The following is a 23,154-nucleotide window of genomic DNA, read 5'->3' as shown; positions in this document are numbered from 1 at the left end:
GGTTCCTCTTGCTTGAGTGATTTTGGCCATCTGTAATAGGGCTCACCCAAACCCAACTTCCGGCCTTCTCGAGCAAGCTTCTGTTCCTGGCTTCTCGTCCCTCTGAAACATCGCGTGCCTCCTTCTCATCCACCCACGTACTCTTCCGCAACACCTTGTCCCTCAGACACACCGAGCTCGTCGGCTCTCTCCTATGCGGTCCTTCTCACTAGTTGCGTTTTTTACTCGACATCCTGTACTCCTAAGTTCATGCACACGTAGACACAATAACAGGACCAAACCTAACTTGTTTGATCACATAGAAACAATCTTGGGGTACCAACATGGGGCGCTCAGACCAGTCTGAGGTGCCCGGAGCAGGTCGGGGCTCCTGGAGCAGGTCGGGGTGCCCGGACCAGTCCGGGGCGCTTGGAACCATTTCGAGCGCCCAAAACCTGAATTTCATCCATATCAATGTGGTCTTTGACTGTTGCATTGGGGATAAATTTCTATCTCATTCTAGGCGCCTTGAATGCCTCCAGGTGCCCTAAGCAGGGCTATATAAGCAGCCCTGCTCCTAGAAGCTAAGAAGAACAAGAAATACTCAAGCAACACTTATAGATACTTTCATATCTGTTTAGATTTATCTTTTCTGTGCTTTCATTGTTATAAAGAGGCTTCTCCACCTGAAGGAGAAATTAGTGCGACTTAACTACCTTGGATTAACAATCTCCCCGATTGTAATCAAGTAAACCCGTGTGCCTCTGTCTTTTAGTCCTTTTTGTATTTCTTATATGCAAGTGTTATTTTAATCAAGTTATTTATTCGAGAAAGATTTTGTTTTATTTAATTTATGCAGGGATATTTACCCCCTCTAGCCGGCCGCCAAGGGTCCTAACAAGTGGTATCAGAGCAAGGACGCTTTAGGAGGACTAACCGTCGAACGAAGCACACGAGATGGACAGACCAAGCATCTACCCACAAAAGTTCGAGGGGGAGTTCGCGAGCTAGAAAAAGAGAATTGAGATATTTTTCAAATTAGATTTTGATTTATTATTACTAATAAAATTTAGTTTTGAAGCACCCGAGGGCAAGGAAAAGTATCAATGGATGAAGAAGGAACAAACTGACTTCGTGGTAAATGGAAATACAGAGTTTCATCTGTTGAGTGTCCTACCGCCACAAGAAGTCAACTGGATCAGAGCTTACAAGCCCGCCAAGGAGCTCTGAGAAAAATTCTTGAAACTTCATGAAGGAACCTCAGAGGCGAAACTTGCGAGATGGGACTTACTTCTCAACCAGATCAACAATCTCTGATTAGAAGAAGATGAAACTATAGCACATCTTCACTCAAGGGTCAAGGAGCTCATCAGCGGACTTTCGAATCTTGAAGAAAAGGTAAGTAACCGGGATTCGCTAAGGTACACTCTTAATGCATTCCCTAGAAATACAAAATGGGCATCATTAGTAGATGTCTCCTATATCTCTAAGGATTTAGAATATGTTACCTTAGAAGAGTTATTTTCAACTTTTAAAATCCATGAAACTAGATGTGTAAATTCAAAGAAGGAGCCAAAGCACAACATTGCCTTTAAGGCAAAAATAGACGAATAAGATTCAGAATCCTCTCTCGACAATGACGAAACGACAATGATGGTAAGGTGGTTTTAAAAATTATTTAAATCTAAAAAAAACTAACCATCTGCAGGGTAGAAAGAAAATAAAAATTAAATGTCACCACTGCAATGAAGAAGGACACGTTAAAGACAACTGCTCTAAGTTGAAGAACAAGAACAAGGGCAAGAACAAGAAGCCTGTCCAATCTAACAAGTACAAAATGCTAAAGGCTATGTGGGATGAAACATCGTCCGAATCAGAGACTAAGGCTTTCTCCGAACTTATGTTAATGGCAAGCCATCAATAAAATGTGTTGGTTGGTCCTAGGAAGATCGTACTGGTTCCACTGTACAAAAATTTTGTACAAGTGTCGAACCTTTCCTAACAACCTATTGTGTTCTTTAGAAATTAAATTCAGAATCACAAACGGAACTTAACATTATTGATTCCAAATTTAACTTATCTGTTCTTAGTGGTTTAGACTTGCATCGCAAACGATGCTTAACATTATTGATCCAAATCCACCCATGTTACAAATTCAATTAAATATTAATTTCAAAAATTGACTTCCAGGTTAAACATGGCGAGACACTAGGTCTTCTTGGGTATGGGAGAATCCACCACTTCCTAGACAAAGCCTTTCAATGAAATCTAATATTTAATTTCCTTATATAACCCTAGGTTTAACCAAAAGAAACAATCGAATCACAAATTCAAAAAAAAAAACACAAACTCGAATCACAAATTTGAAACCTAGAATTATATGCCTCTTGTGTTTGGAATTCATACAAAGAAAACTAGTATGATGCGGAAGACCATTACTAGTTATACCTTTCTTTGTAAGCAACAACCTCTTGATCTTCTATTGTATTCCTCTTCTAATCTCGGATGTTATGTGGGCAACGATCTACCGAGATGAGAATCCACCAAGCCTCCTTCTTCCTTCTTCCAAGTTTCGTCCAAGCACCTTTCTCCAAGAGATAGCAAGTCTCGGCCACCAACCAAGCTCCAAGGGATGCAAGAGCAAAGCCTTCTTTCTCTCCTTCTCCTAGCAAGAATCGGCCACCACAAGAGCTCCAAGAAGGGGATGCACCGGCCACTAAAGAAGAAGAGAAGGGAATAGGGTCGGCCACACACCAAGGAAGAGAGGAGAAACTATAGAAGATATGTTGTAAGGTGAAGGCACCTCTACCCCCTCTTTTATATTCCTTGGTCTTAGCATATAAGGAAATTTAATTATAATTAAAATTCCCTTATTCTCCTTGCCAATGGTTAATAAGGAAATTTTAATTAAAATTCCTTTTAACCCATGCTATGGCCGGCCACACCATCATGCTCCAAATAAGGCAAGTTTTAAACACACAATTAAAACTTCCTTATTTGTTTCCGGAAAATTTTTAAAAAAAAATTTCTCTAATAATTTTTCCCTTCATGGTTGGATATAAAAGGAAATTTTATAAATTAAAATCTCTCTATTAAAACATGTGGATGATTTCCAAAAAGGAAAGTTATCTTTAAAATTAAAATCTTCCTCTCAATCTACAAATAAGGAAAGATATCAAATCTTTTCTTAATCTTTTGTAGAAACTATAATAGGAAAGATTTAATTTTAAAACTCTCTTTTTAAATCATGAACATGGTTACAAAAAAGGAAAGTTTTATCAAAAATTAAAATCTTCCTTTTAACTACAAATAAGGAAAGATATCAAATCTTTCACTTAATCTTTTGTAGAAAGCTATAAAAGGAAAGATTTAAATTTTAAACTCTCTTTTAAAACCATGATATCCACATAAGAAAAGATTTTAAAAATAAAATTCTTTTAAATTCTTGTGGCCGGCCCACCTAGCTTGAGCTCCAAGCATTGGACGGCCACCACAATGGCTCAACCTTTTGGCTTTGGCGGCCCAAGCTTGGACTCCAAGCTTGGCTTGGCCGACCACCTAAGGTTGGATAAGAAGGTGGATATAGGTGGGTATAATACTTTATAAATAAGAGGCTACGATAGGGACCGAGAGGAGGAATTAGTTTTGGTCTCCCGATGAAATTAAGCTTCCAGTGTTCGCCCCGAACACCCAACTTAATTTCATCAATAATAATTCATACTACTAAAGAATTATTATTGAATTACCGCACCAATCTCAAATTACATTTTGGGCTCCTTATTATTATGAGTGTGCTAATCTCCCTGTGTTTAAGATGTCGGATGTCCACTAATTAATTGAGTTACTGACAACTCATTTTAATTAATATCTTAGTCCAAGAGTAGTACCACTCAACCTTATTGTCGTGTCGGACTAAGTCCACCTGCAGGGTTTAACATGACAATCCTTATGAGCTCCTCTTGGGGACATTATTAACCTAGATTACTAGGACACAGTTTCCTTCTATAATCAACAACACACACTATAAGTAATATCATTTCTCAACTTATCGGGCATTTTGATTTATCGAGCTAAATCTCACCCTTTGATAAGTTAAAGAAATAAATACTAAATATATGTACTTGTTATTATATTAGGATTAAGAGCACACACTTCCATAATAACTAAGGTCTTGTTCTTTTATTAAGTCAGTATAAAAAGAACTTACCTTAAATAGTCCTGCTCAATACACTCAGAGTGTACTAGTATAATTTTATAGTTAAGATAAACTAATACTAAATTACACTACGACTATTCCAATGGTTTGTTCCTATCTATCTTAGTCGTGAGCTACTGTTTATAATTTATAAAGAACCGATAACAAGATCTTCTGTGTGTGACACCACACACCATGTTATCTACAATATAAATTAATTGAACAACTACACTTAGCATATAAATGTAGATATTTTTGACCAATGTGATTCTTTATTTCATAATAAATGTTTGCAAAAGCTAGACTTTTAGTATACACTCTAACAAAATGAACACGAAGCAAGCTTGTCTGAAATGAGCATCGAAAGCATCGATGAAGGGGGAGCTACATCGAAAGAAAGTAGCAGTTCAGGGGTAACTACAGATGATGTAATCGACAAGGTAAGTCAGGTACGATCTCTGCCTCCCAATAAATCATTCAAGTTTGTTAAATTATTGGCAAAGGATTATGTAAGCTAGAAAAAGAAAACCAAGAGTTAAAATTAATTCTAGTCAAATCTTGTCTATTATAAGAATTTGACAAAATAAAATTAGAAAATGATAATTTACAAAAAAAAATAAAAAACTTGAAAAATCATACATGCTCATATAATACAAGTATTAGAAAATTTAATAGTCTAAATTGGTACCTTAATTACCACAAGGGACAAATTAGGAAAATTTCTTAGAAATATATTCCTAAAAGATTTTTAATTAACCAGTTGGAAGGAACCTATATTGGGCTCCAAAATCATTCTTGGATTAAAACTTTAAAGTTAGGGCTTTCAGAGAGTAGATTAAATGTTTAATTTCCTTAAGAGACTTTGTCTAGAAAGTGGTTGTTGCTCCAATAACCAAGAAGGTCTAGTGCTTCACCACATCCTGGAAGTCAATTAATGAAATAAAATGTTTAATTGACTAACCAATAAAGTATTTAATTATAATTAATGCTTTAAATAGTTACTCAAATATTTTTTTTACTTAGACAATTTTTTTGTAATTGATTTTTTTTCCACAAAATTCATTTTGAGTTTAATTATTATTTGAAATAAATTTGATCCCAATTTTTTTTTTTTTGAGAAATAGGAATTCAATATTCATTTATAGAAAAATCTTATTTTTTTAACATTTGAATTTTGTTATTCAAAATTTTTAATTATTTCACAAGAGTTATCTCTGCTAACTAAGAAAACTTTTCTAAAAAGTTTTTTTGAGTTATTTATCAAAATATATTTTTGTAAAAGAATTTTTGAAATTATATATCTTGAAAATGTATTTTCTTTTGTCAAAATACATACTTTATTTTTCAGAAAATATTTCAAGATTTCTAAAATTGTTTTGAGGCTTCCAATTTTGATTTTTTCTTAGACTTGTGTTTAAGATTCACCAAAGTTTTTTTAAAAGTTATTTTAACCTTATAAATTTAGAATTTTGTTTGTTAAACGACTTAAAATTCTTGATAAGTTACCCTTAAACTTTTGAAGTACCCACTTTTTTATATGATCAAAGGAGTAGAAGGGAAGATTAAGTCTAGGGGGAGGTAGTTTATACTTTTTCAAATTTTTTACACTTTAATTGCAAATTTATTGCTTTTACTTTATTACCCTAACTTAACTTGGGTTGCTCACATCAAAAAGTGGGAGATTGTTGGTACCTCAAGATAGTTTTGATGTGATCAAACAAGTTAGGTTAGGTCCTGTTGTGTTTAACCTTATGTCTAAGTGTGTAGGAACTTAGAAGTACAAGAAGTCGAGCGAAAGATGCAGCTAGCGAGAAGGACGGCATGGGAGAGAGTCGACGGGCTCGGTGCGTCTGAGGGACGAGGTGATGCGGAAGAGTACACCGGCGGACGAGAAGGGAGCATGCAGTGTTTTCGAGGGACAAGAAGCCAGGAGTGGAAGATTGCTCGAGGAGCAAAAGACGCAGCTAGCGAGAAAGTCAACACGGGAGAGAGCCGACGGGCTCGGTGCATCCAAGGGACGAAAAGCTGTGGAAGAGTACACTGGCAGACGAGAAGGAAGCACGTGGCGATTCCTAGGGATGAGAAGCTGGAGCAGAAGATTGCTCGACGAGAAGGCCGGAAGTTGAGTTCGGGTGAGCCCTATTCCGGATGGCCGAAATCACCCAAGCGAATGGAGCCGGATCGGAAGACCCAGACCGAGGCTAGCGGAACCGAAGAAGGAGGCCTGGACCAAAAGTCAAGTCAGTAAAAGGCTGACTTTTGATGCACGGGGCACCCCCACCAGGTCGGTGCGCCCGAAGCAGGTCGGGGCGCCCGGACCAGTCCGGGGCGCCCGGAACCATTCCAGGCACCCGAAACCTGAATTTCATCCATATCAACGTGGTCTTTGACTATTGAGTTGGGGATAGATTTCTATCCCATTCCAGGCTTCTGGAACACCCCCAGGCGCCCTGAGCAGGGCTATATAAGCAGCCTTACTCCCAGAAGCTAAGAAGAACAAGAAATACTCAAGCAACACTTGTAGACACTTTCATTTCTATTTAACTTCATCTTTTCTGTGCTTTCATTACTATAAAGAGACTTCTCCGCCTGAAGGAGAAATTAGTGTGACTTCATTGCCTTGGATTAACAACCTCCCCAGTTATAACCAAGTAAACTCATGTGCCTCTTTCTTTTATTCCTTTTTGTATTTCTTATATGCAAGTGTTATTTTAATCAAGTTATTTGTTCGAGAAAGGTTTTGTTTTATTTAATTTGTGCAGGAGCTATTCACCCCTCCTCTAGCCGGCCACCAAGAGTCCTAATAGTACTGAGTCCATCGACTCACTTCCCATCTTTTTCGTTAGCTACGTCTTTCGCTCGACTTCTTATGTTTCTAGGTCCCTGCACACTTAGACACAAGATATTAAATATGTAGAGCTTAACTTAACTTAACTTGATTGATCATATCAAACCCAACCTTGGGTACTTACACATAGGACTATAGAGTTCCACCGTATCAAAAGTCTCATCCTCAAGTCTAGTTAAAGAAGGTATAGTTCGAATGATTGGACTGTGATGAGAGAAAATCTCGCATTTAATGGATGTGATACACGAGATCGTGTATTATGCTAATTATTGGTGCCCTATGTTGCGGTATTAATGGGAAATGTTAGGTATCTATCTCGAGTGCCATAGCGCTTTATAGTATTAAATGTAATGGCGTGTAATGATGTTACTGATGAAGTAACCTTGGATCTGATGTTGGGGATGCATTGGTGCCTTTTTCCCATTTTTCATCCGATGGTTGCATTTGAACAATCTCAGAGAGGGATGTGTCTTCTCCTAACCTATCACTATTGCGCCTTGATGGCAAAAACTTTATCGTGATCATGATAATCTCACATAATGATCCCACAGTGGGGAAGAGATCTCACCATTAATGGTTTGGTGGATTGATGTGACATCATTATTGTGTCGCTGTTAAGGTATATTAGATTAGGAAAAAGTGAGGTCGTGTTCATTCGTCTCCTTTTGCTTTCAAGTCTTTGTCCTCGTCTCCTTCCCTGTGTACAATAAGTTTGTCGCTCTTTTCTTCTCTGGCTTTTTTATCTTCTCCCCCTTCTTCTTTCTTTATGAGTCCATGGCTATTGATGATCCATTCGATAAGTGATATGAGTTCCAGCAAATCACCTATACCCAGGGTGTAGCCCTCCCTATAGCTCTGGGAAACCTTTTGCATTCCTTCCGACTATAAAATTATGATTCTGATGTCGGAGCACTGACCACATGAGTCACCCATAGGATATATTACATGTTTCTTCGGCCAACTAGATGGTGACCTTAGATTTCCCCTCCATCCCTTCCTATAAGAACTAGCCCATTATTTCTAGCTTTCTTTATCTCAACTAACTTTTAACTCTTAATTTTTAATCTGTAGCGCAGTTATCATCTTTTAATTGTATCAGATTCTACTAAACCCACCATCTTTCATTATCTATTTTACCTTAGGCAAACAGAGCTTGGCATTTTTTGTTGGATTGAGACACACGTAAGAAGGGGGGTGAATCATGTGGTTTTCAAAAATCTTATCTTTTCAATTTTGAAATCAAAGTACGTGCAGTGAAAATACAAATAAAAAATAAAAAAGTAAAAAAAAAATGATTTGGTTTTACTTAGTTTGGAGCCTTCGGCGACTCCTACTCCAAGATCTAGGTCTTGTTGACCTATCGATCGGTAATCCACTAAAACACCTTTTTCGGAATAGTCGAAAGAGGGGATCGAGTATAAAAAGTATCAAAAAGTGTAATACACTACACTTTTCATATGCAATAATTAAGTATGAGAATTAATACTTTGTTACCAAACATGTTTCGTAGGCAATCAGCTTGAGCTTGGTATTTGGTCAGCTTCTCGACGACAGTCGGGCATGGCAAAGTTGTAGCAGGGGAGCAGCAGGAAGCTGGAGCAATCAAAAAGTTAATCAGACGCGTAGAAGCTTGTATAGAAGTTATATTTTGAATGCTCCTTGAGACATCCTTATAAAAAGTGTGGAAGACACCTTCCATAGCTTTGAAGGTGCCTCCAACGTGTCAAATCTGATCCTAAACTCGTTGCTCCTTATCTGCAATGAAGTTTGAATTTTATCCCTTGAAAAGTGCCTTCTATAGCACTAAAGGAGACTTCCATAAACAGTGCGAAGGCGGCTCAGGAACTGTTCACCCGAGACCTTTTTACTCCTTTTGTCCTGTAAGTTAAGTTAGTTCAACATGACAATGTTAAACCTACAAAATAAAGTTAAACACAGTAATAATATAATTAATTTATGACTTAGACTCTATCCTCTAGACTAGGATCTAATCAGGATCTCAATTTAGATTTCTGAAATGGACCTAAATTAGATCAACACCTACTGCCCCCTCAATCAGGACATGTCCTCGCTTAGTCACTCTCTTCCAGTGTCTTACCTTCACTTATCTGCCAAACATCTAGTCCTCCAGATGGTCAGACCTATTTGGACTTTCTCTAGTCTTATTTAATATGTAACCAAACTGATCTACTAAGACTTTCCTATAACAATGAGTTAGCACAATAGATAAAATAGTAAAGTAAAATAGTGTTGACAGATTTCAGGATTCGCTAGTATGGTCGACCACGCACGGTCGACCGAAAACCAGTCAGTTGCATATAACCTAGGGTTATCTCCCCTAGGGTTGTCTAGCTTCGCTCACTAGGACTTCCATTGCATGGCTTCACTCACCAGGACTTCCACCACCTACTTCACTTACTAGGGTCTAGCTTCACTCACTAGAACTTCCACTACCTAACTTCACTCACTAGGACCCGGCTTCACTCATCATGACTTCCACCACCTAGCTTCACTCACTATGACCCAATTTCACTTACCAGGACTTTCGCTACCTAGCTTCACTCACTAGGGCCTAGCTTTACTCACTAGGACTTCCCCTTACCTAAGCTCCAGTTATGACTAGTCACTCAGTAGACTTCTCACCCGTCTATCCTTCGATTAGGACTTATCCTTGCTAGTTATCTAGTCCTGACTAGACTTCTCTCTTCCAAACATCAAGTCATATTTGGATCAACCCTTGGTTACACTGACTAGAAAGGTATATTGTCAAACATCAAAACCCTATAGTTTGATTGCACTAATATTTTTTACGTCATGGCTAAGTTAGAGTGTTACTTCCTGGGCGAGTACCCCATTCACACTAGCGGTGGAAAAACTATTTTATCTTTGTTAAACCATCTCAACAGTATAACTGGCGAACACCCTAGCGGGACGATCTACCAGTTCAGCCATCACTGGATGACTAAGTTGGAGCATGCATATCTAGACACGACTGATATCCTATTTGGATTGAGGTTTAATGTCAATCTACTAGCGAAAAATGAAGCCCTATTGTACCAGACTGCATTAAGCCCTGAGGTCGTGAAGCTCGACAATTACTTGCGTAAGGAACCTCTTTGGTTAACTTTTCCTTTTTAACTGACTAAAATTTTATCTGATTTGTAGGTTAAATAATGTTGAACGTGTCGCTGAGTAAGATCCTAAAGTAAGACATAATGTCAATGGAGGGTATGTGGACCTCAGAAGGTATGGCTGAGGGATCCTCTGTATTGTCGATCCCTCGTCTTTCTGCAATGGGTGGAATTTTGATATTCCTTATGAAGCTATGATTGAGGTTGAGACCCTAGCACATACCCTAGTTGAGATCTATCCTCCTCGGTGGAACGTTCTTCTAAAAATTACAACCCTCTAGTTCCGCTACAACGGATAGGAGTGAGGGCTGAAAGTTAGCTCTCGCGATTGGGGAGACATAGAAATGGAAATCAACATCCTTGGGAGAAATTGCAAAGAGGTCAAAAATTAAGGTTGGGGTCTCGAAGAGACAAAAATCAGCCCCTACTTCGGAGGGGAGGATCTAAGCACCACCATCATTGATGAGTTGCCCTCAGGATCTTCTAAGCCCATAAGACCTCACCTTGACTCAATCCCCTTGCCTCATGTTCTAGAGGAAGGGCTCGTGGGGTCTAACCTTTCCTAGCCCACTCAACTTCACACTTATGAGAAAGATACCATGTTGCACCTTGGCATTTTGAATATGGGCAGACACTTGGTTTGGTCTAGTAGGAAGGTATGATGTGCTTTCTAATTTGAAGCTCCTATACCATCTATAAACTACCATTTTGGCTATGCAATTCAAGGTGGAGGTGACGGGATTATACTACCTCAACAATCTGACACAAAAATAACACGATATGAAAGATTGAGTAGCTAAACTGAAGAGTCAGTCGAGACAAGAAGTCAGAGAGGACTTGACTGCTGCTTCGAGGAGGGCTAAGAATGAGGCGGGGAGATGGAGTACAAGGCTAAGACTTATTTCGATAAGGCTCGGATACTAGGAGAGGAGCTTATTCTGGCAAAGGCTACTACGCAAGCCTTGGAGGAATTGGATGAGAGGATATAAACTTCAGAGTCTCAAGCTCGTGAGGAGTTACTCAAGCCCAGTGCAAATTGGCCTTGCAGGCAATGAAGCTAGTCACTGTTGAGGGTCAACATTTGCAGCTTTGATATGAGCTCCTAACCTCAGACTTAACAAAAGAATGACTAGAGCTATAATTGGCTGAAGAGAAGGAATAGAGAGCAAAAGTGTCGGTGGAATGGGAGGCTACCAAGGCTAAGATGACCTCTAAATTGGAGGTTACCAATGCTGAGATAATGGAATATCAAACGAGCCAAGAAAATCGTCGAGAACCCCAAAAGAAAGCTATTTTAGCTTCTGAGGAGTTTTATGATCTGCTTGCTCAGACAAGCATCAAGTTGCTCCAGCACGACTTTGAGGGTGTCATCCGCCAATTCATTCGAGCCAAACTGATAACAAGAGAAAATGATATGTCATTCCTAGATCTGAAGTAAGTTTGGAATGAACTTCTCGCTTTGAGAAGGTCGACTAATTGTACCTCTCTTTCTTGATGTTGTCTTTATCTCTTGTCTTTTCAATGTTGTACCTATCTCTTGTCTTTTCAATTTGAGAGTTGTCCCTATCCTATCCCTATCCTGGCAACATGTAAAAGATCTTTTGTTATAAATAATCTTTGCTTTTTGAAACTTGTCTTGCTTATGTTTGTGGATTGCATGTGGCTTGCTTGAATGAGAAATGAGGGAGATAGTGGCTAAGGCAGCTATATGGATGATGTTAGGATATGAGGCTGAGCCTAAGTGATGTTGGGATCAGAAATTAGGAATCAAGCTTGTCATAGAGCTGAGACATCAGGAGCCCGTGGTAAGGTTGAGACGCTAGTTTGAGACTAGGATGATTTTTACGAGAGATGGAAGGAATGTATTAAATCAAAATTATGTAAAATCGACTATAGACTTATCTGTTGGTATGACTTGAGCTGATAATCTCAAGCAGCCAAGAGGAAAATGTCATCGGCGATTGATGTCGAGATATGGATGAGATTAGGACCTAGGATTGAGCCATGATGTTATCGGGATCCGAGACTGAGTCACTAGTGTAGGGTTATGAATTCTAAGTTTGTCATAAGGCGGAGACCACCAGCTAGGGGCTAGAAAGAGCAAGGGCTCCGCAAGCATGATGCTAGATTTTCGTAGCCATTGGTTGCTTCCCTACTCATCCAGCTCCACGTCAGTAGGGGCATCTAAGAGACCATATTCGACAATCTCGTAACTACTCCTCCATTCTTGGGATGTCATATGTCCTAGAATATTTGCAGTCTTTGTTAGTGAGCCTGTGTAGGGTAGAAGCTCTTCTTGAAGGTGAAAAAAAGGTAATGTCGATATGGAGTGACATTGAGAATAAACAAAGTCAGTCGCTAAGAATAAGACTGAGAGAGGGTGCAGGGATTCGAGACTGAGCCAGAAGGTGAGTTAGTCACTGAGACTAAGATTCAGAGAGAAAGTGTATCGATTGTTTAGACTAAGACTGAGACTTATAGAGGATGCGAGTGCCCGAGATTGAGCCAGAACATGAGCTAGTCGCTGAGACTAAGAGAGAAGGTGAGTTAGTTGCTGAGACTGAGGTTGAGAGAGGGTGCGAGGGCTGAGACTGAGTCAGAAGGTGAGTCGGGGTTCATGTCGAGACACGGGCCATGGTAACTTCTCTTGGTTAGCCTTGCTTCTTTAGAATGAGTATATTGGGCTCGTTAGACTTAGCTTGTGTTCCATGAGCTTTTGAACCTCCATAAGTAGCCTCTTCCACATCTTGACTTTTGACAACAAAAGACTTTCTATCCTATGGGACACGTAGGACTGCAAAGCTCCACCACATCCATTGAGCTTAATGATCTTGATCTTTTAACTTCCATCTTTCGACATTCTTAATATACAATCTCCTAGAAAGTCTAGGACTACTTCAATAGCAATAACTAATAGTTCAACGGTAGGTTACCTTCTTAGTTTCTAAGATATTTGAGGATTGAATCTTAGTTTTGGTAAATTAATAAATAAATTTGTCTTAATGGGTGGTTAACCTAAGAATACTAGATTGATGGGTCGTTCATCATGAGCGCTTCTTGATTTATTCTTATAGCCAGTGGAAAATTTCAATAGGACTGAATCGGTCATTCTTAGAATTAATCAGTATAAATTGGATATACGATGCTAATTAAAAATAATAATATTGCCTATGTCAGATTGTAGAAAAAAAATAATAAATAAAAATAATGTTGTCAATGTGAAATCTCATAAACATAGTTTTGATAGAGTTCAGATTTATATATAGGCTTAGCAAAAGAACAATTGTGATCAAACTATTGAAACCTATTGAATTGGATTTTTGAATGTTGAATCATGCATACATTTGGGTTGATGTATGTATATATAAACAAAGAAATTATACTATGTTAGTTTTTATAGGTTACAATTTTCATTTTGAACTTGAAATAGGTGGAGATTACATGTAGAAACCAAGTGCTTCATCCCTCATCGACACTTCAATATGTCCGTGATAATATATGGCGTGCCAGAGAGGCTGTGCTAATACTTCCTGACTCGCCAAACATTGACCATGTCATGAGACTGTTGTACAGGAGAAGAACATCAGGAATGACCAGATGAATGTAATGTGAGTAAACAATCTATTAATTGCTACTTGTAAATTGAGGGATGTCAATTCTTTCTCATTTAATTTGTTGGGCTCCACCAAAGGGTTGATGCTCATATAAGAAATTTTATCATCTCCAAATTGATGAATAACTCTACACTTGCTGTTAAATTTAATGCTGTTGCATATTGAGACCTGAAATTCCAAAAATGAGCACATTGCTCGTGACTCTAATGCATACACTACTAGCTTTTCATTCTGTAGCTTTTACCAGGTCTTGAGAAGTTGAATTTTGCAACTCAAAATCGCAAAGCAAGTGTTACTTTTATCATGAACAAACTCATTTCCTAGCTCATGCTTTCTCATCTAGTAACAAAAATAAAAAATGAAAACAAAAAGGGACGCTTCACAGTGTTGGGTGATCGAATAACGCTGAATTTCTGGCTGCTACTACCGGTATTCTGGTTTCAAAACCCATCTTGAGACACCAGAAACTTTTTCTAGAGTGGCAATCTCTTTGAGAAGATTTTTGAAGAGAGGCAAATCTTTTGACTGTATTCTGTCTTTGAAGTGTTGTGTTATGCTGGCAGAATCGCTCTGCCCACCTCGCTGCTGAATAAATGTGCAGAGCTGCCTGATCATCACCTCGGGCTGCACTATCATCAGTCTGTTGGAATGCTTTGTCAACTGACTGCTTTCTGGATTTCTTCTTTGGTGACTGGAAGAAGATGCCAAATCCAAATCTTGTTCAAGTGCATCAGTGATGGCTCTTTCTTGAGTTCCCTGGATCTTAGCTAACAGTTCAGCTGATGATAGTGCCTTGCCAGCCATAGCTCCAGCTGAGAAACCATTTGGTCGGCTAGTAGATGCTTCCGTAGGCTTTGTTGGACTCAGCAATTGTGTGTTAAAAGTAGAGCCAAATCGGCTCCGGACAGATGATGGTGCTCCAGCAGCACCAGATCTTCCAGTCCATGTTGGAACAGCAAAACTTTCCCTGGCCCGAAGCATCCGGGACTCCCGCAAGGCTCGAGCTGCCCTCTGTGCTACTTGGGAAGCTTGCTCCTCCAGCTTCATCTTAGCATCATCACTGGCATTCATAATGGCATCATGGTTCACTGCGCTCTGAGGATCAGAACCAAGACGAAAAATCATTCAAGGATAAAAAAAGTTGCACATAAGGGCAAAAATTAGGCACTTACATGAATACCATTAGCATCCAAAAGATTCCTCAATATACTTGTTTCCCCATCAATACGACCTTTATTTTGGTTAGTGTTCTCTTCTTCACCAACCGAGGGAGATTCTTGTTTTCCATGGTTGCTAATGTCACCTCCTAAATTTACTTCTGATAACTGATTGAAAATATTTGATGTCTCAGTAGAATTCCCCTGTTGATCATCTTGCAAGGTAAATAGATCCTTCATGTCTCTGGCTTTAAAGAAACGTCTTTGTTGAGGATTCTTCAGAATCTTGTTGGTAAGAAAATGTTTGTAAATCTGCCTATGATATACTTTCTCCTCTATAGTTCCACGAGTAATTAATCTATAAACTGTTACATCGCGGGTTTGTCCTATTCGCCAAGCTCTTTCTCTTGCCTGCTCACCAGAAACAGAACTCAATATACACTGAAAAATACTAGTTGAGATTTTTTTTTTTTTACAATTTAGATGCATGTCTGCAATTTTAATACAAACATCAATTATGATGTGATTCGCTCCTGGAATACACAAAATAACGAGATGGTGATTCCAGGTTAAGTTATTTTTTTGTGATACAAAGTTAAACATGTGTAGTTGCTCCCTCCACTACCTGGTATATTTTGAGAGACATTTTTCCTTAAACAATTGTATTCTTGATCTTCAAACAAGAAGAGGCTAGAAGGTTCTTTAGTTGCTACAGTTGAGTTGATGACTAAAGGTTGATCTGTCATTATGATCCACTGAGAAACCTAATGTCTACAACTATATATGTGAACTCCAGAAACCTTACTATTATTGATAGTTTGAATTAGTACAGCTACCTTTTAACCAAGGACCAAAATATAAGTCACTATGAGGAATGAATCTTATCTGCTCATCATTCAGTAAAAACACACTACAGTTATATGAGGTGGCAATTCAAATCAAGCAAAATGAAATTTCAAACTCAAGATATTTCAATCAGTAGATATTTGAAAAATGAGATAGAATGGAAGTTTTTGGAATGGTTAATGTGCATGATTAAATTAGGCCAAGGTCCCAACTAAATTCCTAAATATCCAGAAAAAGGCTCAAGGTCATCTAGCTCCAAACTAGTTATTCAACTAATTGCATAGTCAATCTGGCAATCTAAATCATCAAGAACAACCTGCAGCAAAGTCATCATCCATCTTCACAAACCATCTACACAACCACATAATGATAGTAGAGGGCGCATGTCGTCCATCAAGTTAACAAGAGAGAGAAATTTACAAAATTTTCTACTAAAAGATCATCTTCATTCCATACGATGAGAAGAGCTTTAGCCTACATTATGCAAATTTTTAATGTCTATCTTCATCAAAAGATAGACATTAAAAACTACATAAAGAGAAGGGAAAATGCTAATTCTCAGTATCTATTGTGTATTTTTTTATATTCAAAATGATTATTTGTTAATCAAACAATCTTGATTATAACATAATTCATAAAACAGAAACTCCAGTGATCTTTCTAAAACAAAGTATGAGCATAAAAACATATTAAACTAATAGCACAATAGCCATCCTGGCTTCCTCTTCAAACTTCTGGTGTAAATCATCAAGTGAATGTATAGTACAATGAAGTAGGTGATTCAACATAAGAATAACTTCCCAGCTGGTTTATCCAGAAACAACTAAAGTTAATTTAAGCATAAATTATGCAAAAAACTTGCAAGCAGGCAACAATTGCAGTCGTCATTGTGAAGTTAGGAATCAATTATAATGAACATAAAAGCACATTAAACTAGTAACAAAATAGCTACTCTTAACATACTATTTAGATTTAGGACCCAAACCACCAATGTGAATGTTGATAAAGAGAAACACACCTTCACTAAATGGGGCTTGCCTATATACTACATATGATATGTGGACAGGCCAATAGCCTTGCCCTTCCTCCAAAAAATAAAAAATAAAAAAAAAATCCCAACTATTTCAGCATAAAACGGGTAGACTGCTTTTTAGTAAGAAATCCAAAAGAAACATTACAATGATAATTCTGGCATCAAGAATAGATCAAAAGCAAAGGCTCCAAATTTTATCAACAAGCGATATCCCTAAACATTAATTAGAGCAAACTAACTGTGGTATTTGGGAACTTAGTCAATTACTGTACAACCTAGCCAGCATAAAGTGTTCCAATGCTTATCTGAAGCTTGATTAAGTCAAAAACTGTAAGAGCTAACACTATTTCTTCCCTTAAGAGAGATCTAAAAGGCTCCATGACATAGAAGTGAAAAATCAATGTAAATAAGTTGTCCTTGACCTTCAAAGACACCATAAAACTACAAAACGAGAATTTATCTATCAGACAATTTCATCCACGTAAGAAGACATGGATTCTGCATTGTTAAAGGATTTGTTTACCTGCATATCGGTTGAAGGATTCCAATCAGGATCATATATGATAACCCTATCAGCACCTGTTAAATTTGTCCCCAAGCCACCAACTTTAGTAGTTAAAATGAAGATGAAGACCTCCTCAGAGTTATTAAATTCATCTATAAGTGACATCCTTTGCTTTATAGGGGTAAGCCCATCCATTCTGCGATAGCTATAACCATTTGCAGCTAGAAAGTTCTCGAAAATGTCTAGCATTTGTTGTGTTTGTGTAAAAAGAAGAACCCGATGCCCTTGTTCCTTCCAGACCTTAAGAACTTGTGAAACGACTTTCATCTTTCCACTACGTTCTATATTCCCATAATCTGGATTGCCAGTAGCATGTTCTCTTTCTAATAAATCAGGATGATTGCAGATTTTTCGCATAATATCTATTCCATACAATGAGTTTCTTCTTCCATCAAAAATTTGCTCCACCTCAGAACTTGCAAGAAATGCTCGATAAACAGAACGTTGCTCTTGTGTGAGGCTGCAGAAAAGGACATGCTCTGTTTTCTTTGGAAGGTGAGCATTCACATCAGCTTTCATACGCCTTAGAAGGTATGGCATGATCAAATCACGGAGAACAACTGCACATCTATATGCAGTTGATACTTGCAGTGGTGTGGCATTAGCATATCCACCCACTGTAATTGGAACTGCAAACTCCGTCTCAAAAACAGGTAGAACACCTAGTTTTCCAGGGAACACAAAATCATAAAGAGACCACAGTTCTGCTAGTTTGTTCTGAATTGGTGCACCAGTCATGATTATGCGATGCACAGTTTGTAGTTGTTTGCAAATTAAAGTTATTTCAGCATTTGGATTTCTTATTCGGTGGCCCTCATCCAAAATGGAATATCCCCATTCTATGTCGAGCAACTTCCTGTCCATAATGCGTAATTGTTCATATGTAGTTAGAAGCAAACCTGATTCTGATCTCACAATCCGGTCAATCATGTCTTCCCATCTTTTTGTTGGTTTTGCAATACGAGGTTTTTCATTGTCACTGCCTATCGAAGATTCACTATCATAATCACTTTCGCTAGATTTAGATGTTTTCTGTTCACTAGGAAAGTGTGCAGAAACATGAAGTATCTCAACTTCAAAATCAGGGTACCATTTCTGAACCTCCCTTTGCCATTGTCTAAGAAGGGTTACAGGGCAAACAACAACACTCGGTTTATACAATTTACTATAATGAAGAGAAGCAAGAAATGATATGACCTGGATAGTTTTTCCCAGGCCCATCTCATCTCCTATAATGCCTCCAGCTCTTTGGCAATGTAATTCCCACAACCATTGAACTCCCACTTTCTGGTAGTCAAAAAGTTTTGAGAAAATAGCACCAGGAATTTTTAAGCCTCCTTCAAGGACAACACATGATTCATCCATACTTTCTGCCTCAACTTGCATCTCACCCTCATAATCAGAAGTTGCATCTCCATTTGAAGCTTCAAGAAATGATGACAGAAAAACCTAACATTACAACTTCAAAATGTCCAGAAATTTATGTATCCATGTTTGCTGGGTTAATTTGCACGTGTGTATGGTATTTTTTTTTATACAACTATTGAATGATAAAACGTGGATTATTTATAGGAGATAAATGATTCAAGGTGGGTGCAAGAAACAAGAAACAAAATGCTGCAATTTCCAGTCTAACTAAAGAAACACCTACTACAAGAAAAGAAGGATGATAACGCATCACACCTATGGCATATTATTTCCATTGTAAATAATAACATCTAAACAGAAAAAAATATCAATGTACTAAGAATGTAAAATTTGAGGAAAGAAAATTTGAAATAAGACAGACTCATAGAATATCGTATTAAGGAATCTAACACCTCTGTAAAATGTATGTATAGAAATAGGAAAAAACCTACAATTTTGTTGAAGTATAATATTTGTAGACCTATAAAATAAATCATGAAAGGAAGCCACTTTAACTTTGTGATCTGACCAAGGCCAATCTAATGCAACATTTGAATTAACACATTGTTAGCCTACTGTTTGAAAATAAAGAAATGCATGTGATCTGGTTCACTGGTGGTTCTCAAATTGCACCAGGAAACCTTATAAAAGATAAAGCATGTACACCCTAGTTTGATTTATGGCTCTTGGTTGGTGCAAATATCGAAGGATTGCCCCCCATTCATTGGCTGTTGGCTGTACACAAGTTAGATTCTTCCTTTTCTTCAATATGTTACAGTAGGACTCCTCGAAGACATCTCTGAAAATTATTTGGATTTTTTCAACCATATTATTGTCATGTAGTTTAACTTTTGCTTCCTGCATGTCATGCCATCAATAATCCTATTTATCATTCATACCAATCTTGGCAACTGAGTGAGGTGCATACATCTATCAGGTACTGACATCCATGTCAGTGTGATACATTCCCATTTAGATTTCCCTACTGTTCATTCAAGCAGTTAATAACAACTATATTAAGTCAAAGAAACAAAGAAAATTATACAAGTGACTAAATATTTTAAATACCTAACAAGTACACAACATGATCAATTACTTTAGCTACGTTTTGGATTCAGTGAGGGTTATGCTAGATTACAGTCCCTCAAATTGCAGGTGTTCAATCATGCTATTACAAAAGTAAATATGTGAATTTTAGGCAAGTCCCAGTTCATGTATTGGGATTTTTAATCATATTATTGTTATGTAATTTATTTATTCTTCTTCCTGCATGTCATTTCATCAATAATTCTATTTATCATCCAAATCAATCTTTGCAACTGAGTTAGGTGCATACATCTATCAGGTCCTGACATCCATGTGGGTGTTACACATTCCCATTTAGATTGTCCTATTGTTCATTCAAGCACTTAATAACAATTATATAAAGCTTAAAGAAAGAAAATTCTACAAGTGATTAAAGTTTTTAAATACCTAATAAGCACACAACATGATTGATTGCTTAAGCTACATTTTAGGTTCAGTGAGGGCTATGTTAGATTACAGTCCCTCGTACTGCAGGAGTTCAATCATACTATTACAAAAGAAAATAGGTGAATTCTAGGGAAGTGTCAGTTCATGTATAAGGATGGGCAAGTTCAGTTCACCCATTGATCCAAGCAAGTGTTGGAAATTTAAAGATATAGATTGAGTCCTATTAATAGCTTGAGACTTGCATTGAATGGTCTCCGATCAAATTTAGCAACTTTATCATGATAATTACATGATCATTATGGAAATAGAAAAATAGAACATCTTTTAGCATAGGATTGATTGCCTACCACATCCACTCCATAACTTCTGCTTTGATAAATCTTGTTTTCTCCATTTCTTGTCAGGTTTAGGCCGTTTTAGCCGTTTGAGGTTTCTTTTTTTCTTATCCAATTCCTCTGTTAAAGACCGTGGGTGTTTTAGAGGTGCTCTAAGCCTTTGAAAAGGAACTGTAGGCGGTTCAAGTGCAGGTAAAGCATCAGCATCAAGTAATTTAGTTGTTGGGCGAGTTGAAGCAATCTGGGACATTGACTCCGCAGCTTTTGCAATGCTGGTCAATGCAAGATTTTCAACTGAGCATTCCGCAGAGGCGTCTTGCTCAGTTGAGGTTCCTGGATGTTGAACACAACGTTCAAATCCTTTAAGCTTGTGAAAAGGGGTCAATATACCCTTTCGAACCAATTTATCCCTCTCCTACATTTAAATAGCAGATAATGAGTGGAGATCATTGCATTAGCCTTAAGTACTATTACTCAAAATGAAGAGGGCACTTCCTGTGGGTACAGGGAAAAAGAGAGATTTGCTAATAAATGAGACAACACGTACAGTTTCCATAAACCCAGAAGATGATGCATCAAGGGCGGCATCAAAATCAACATCTTCATCATAAGAAACAGCCTTTAGAGATCGTTGTGAAGGCCTAGTTGACAGTTTAATTGTCTTCTTTTTCTTTTGATTTTCTCTAACTAACTCTCCAAGCAGCTCGTCAGTCTGTTTTTCATGCTCGATATCATCAAAAGCACAATCACCATATGAAGAGATTTCTTTTTCCAGTTGTGCCTTTGCCTTCTTGAGGCTTCTTAAACGATCTGACACAAGAGCCTGTTCCAAACTCAAGGCATTAGAACATTGAACATCATTTACGGCACTCTCCTCAACTCTGTCACCACCATCACCATTTTGATCACAAGTGTCATTTCCATCATCTGTAACGCATTTAATCCTATCAATGCTAGAAGCTACTGCATCAATTTCAACTTCAATTGCCCGTAATTTATTGCAAAGTCTAGTTCGTGAAGTTGATAATGAAGTTTCATCATCAGGCTTGTGTTGTTGAGAACTTTCATCAGGCTCGCTGACATAATTGGCAACACATTTTGCCTGCATAGAAGCATGAAATTTGTTAAGTTCAAAAATATTATACACCCAACTCTATCCCTATTCCATGGTTGGATATTGTTCAAACAGATTTGAGTTTGAATTTTCTTTGTCTGAAATTGCAAATTTCAAAGTTAAAATTCGACACTAAACTATAACAGATTTGAATTGAGTGTTCCAGTTCTGGTATAAACATTTGGTATAAATTATTTTACAATTATCTTCTCGATATGTACAAAAAAGCCTACAGGTAATTGTTTGTAGAAAATTTAGTTAAGAAATACGAGTTTGCTCTAATACTCAGTTATTTGTTTCCTTGAGCGTATGCTACCTTGTCCAGAAGGCATGCAGGAATCTGTTAGGCACTATAATTAGGATGGTGTAACACTAAAATAACAACCAATTTCCACTTTAGTCATTCAACATCTAGTTGAACCAAGTGGAGAGAACTCCATGTTGACTTTGGACTCATCAAGAATGTTCTCTATAATCCCAGAAGCCTATTAGACCAACAAACAATGAAATTGGACCTCGCACTTCCACTCCCAAAATGTTTTTCTTATGAAATGAATTGTCAACATTTCTCTCTTCCCTTTCTTTTTTGTACCCTTTTCTCGCACACTCATTGCAGAAACAAAAAAGAGAAAATTTTAATCCCTGCAAGTTGCGTCCCAATAAATGTTTCTGTTCATTAAGCTAAAACATAACCCTACCAGCGTACTTGGTATTATGATCCTAAGATATGTGAACTGACACTCATTTAACTCCCGCTACAGCTAGTCAATATCCTTGTGTTCGATACTTGGAATCTTACTTGAACAGAATCTAATGTGTCGGCTAGTAAAACTATGTTCAGGTGTGCTAACGAGCAAGCAAAACTGTCACCTTTGTTTTTGCAAATTTAACAATCGAATGTGTTTCTTTGCAAATTTATTGCATTATAGTCTAGCGGAAGAACAACAAGGTCTAAGAGAGCAAGTGTCACCTTTTTTAAAAAAAAAAAAAAAAACAGCAACCCAGCAAAGGCAACAACCAGGCGCAGTACCTGTGAGAGAATTTCCCGTTCGATGTCTTCAGGATTAGCCGATGAAATGCCCAAACTGCTCAGCAAAAGCTTATCCTCGTCGCCTTCTTCCATATTCTCAAGCGAGAGAAGGAAGCCCCTTTCAGATTAACGTGGAAGGGAAATCGAATGGACGCATCGCGAAGGCCACGAACGAGCGAAAAAAATAAATCTCCTGGGAATAATAAGGTGGAACTAAGCAAAAATTGACCAATATCAATCCGAACAGGAGAGTCGGCTTCGAACCCTAGAAAATGGATCCCATGCTCCGACCGGGCGATCGTTCGTCGACGGCAACGGCGAACGAGGCAGCATTTTGAGGACGCTTTAGTCAAATAAGCAACAGGTGAACCGGGTTCAGATCCATGTCGAAAACTCGGAGCCGAGTCTAACTGCGGCCCATGCGGCG

The 23,154-nt window shown here is 38.0% G+C and overlaps 2 protein-coding genes across 3 annotated transcripts in view; one reads left to right on the top strand and one right to left on the bottom strand.

Annotated features, from left to right (window-relative positions):
• LOC122052740 (protein LAX PANICLE 2-like) overlaps window positions 1–13,911 on the top strand; it is a 37,871-nt gene extending 23,960 nt beyond the window's left edge. The window contains exon 4 of the mRNA XM_042614421.1: window positions 13,584–13,911. Within this exon, the coding sequence (XP_042470355.1) occupies window positions 13,584–13,754 (171 nt within the window). The 3' untranslated portion in view covers window positions 13,755–13,911. The remainder of the gene's footprint in view (window positions 1–13,583) is intronic.
• Window positions 13,912–13,941: 30 nt separating this feature from the next.
• Window positions 13,942–23,104, bottom strand: LOC122052738 (DNA excision repair protein CSB-like). 2 transcript variants are annotated; one of them, XM_042614420.1, is made up of 7 exons: window positions 22,992–23,104; window positions 22,728–22,920; window positions 21,131–21,685; window positions 20,596–20,998; window positions 17,327–18,792; window positions 14,940–15,335; window positions 13,942–14,862 (listed from the first exon to the last, which is right to left on the bottom strand). In XM_042614420.1, the coding sequence occupies exons 2-7, from the start codon at window positions 22,818–22,820 to the stop codon at window positions 14,191–14,193; spliced, it is 3,585 nt and encodes a 1,194-aa protein (XP_042470354.1). In that variant the 5' UTR covers window positions 22,821–22,920; window positions 22,992–23,104; the 3' UTR covers window positions 13,942–14,190. The 2 variants fall into 2 exon arrangements, with proteins under 2 accessions (XP_042470354.1, XP_042470353.1); XM_042614419.1 differs by having other exon boundaries at window positions 22,728–23,070.
• Between the last annotated feature and the right edge of the window lie 50 nt (window positions 23,105–23,154).

Source organism: Zingiber officinale, chromosome 3A (assembly GCF_018446385.1).
Source record: "Zingiber officinale cultivar Zhangliang chromosome 3A, Zo_v1.1, whole genome shotgun sequence".
NCBI lineage: Eukaryota > Viridiplantae > Streptophyta > Magnoliopsida > Zingiberales > Zingiberaceae > Zingiber > Zingiber officinale.
The sequence above is the reverse complement of the archived record's forward strand: the minus strand, read 5'-3'. Positions and strand labels throughout refer to the sequence as shown.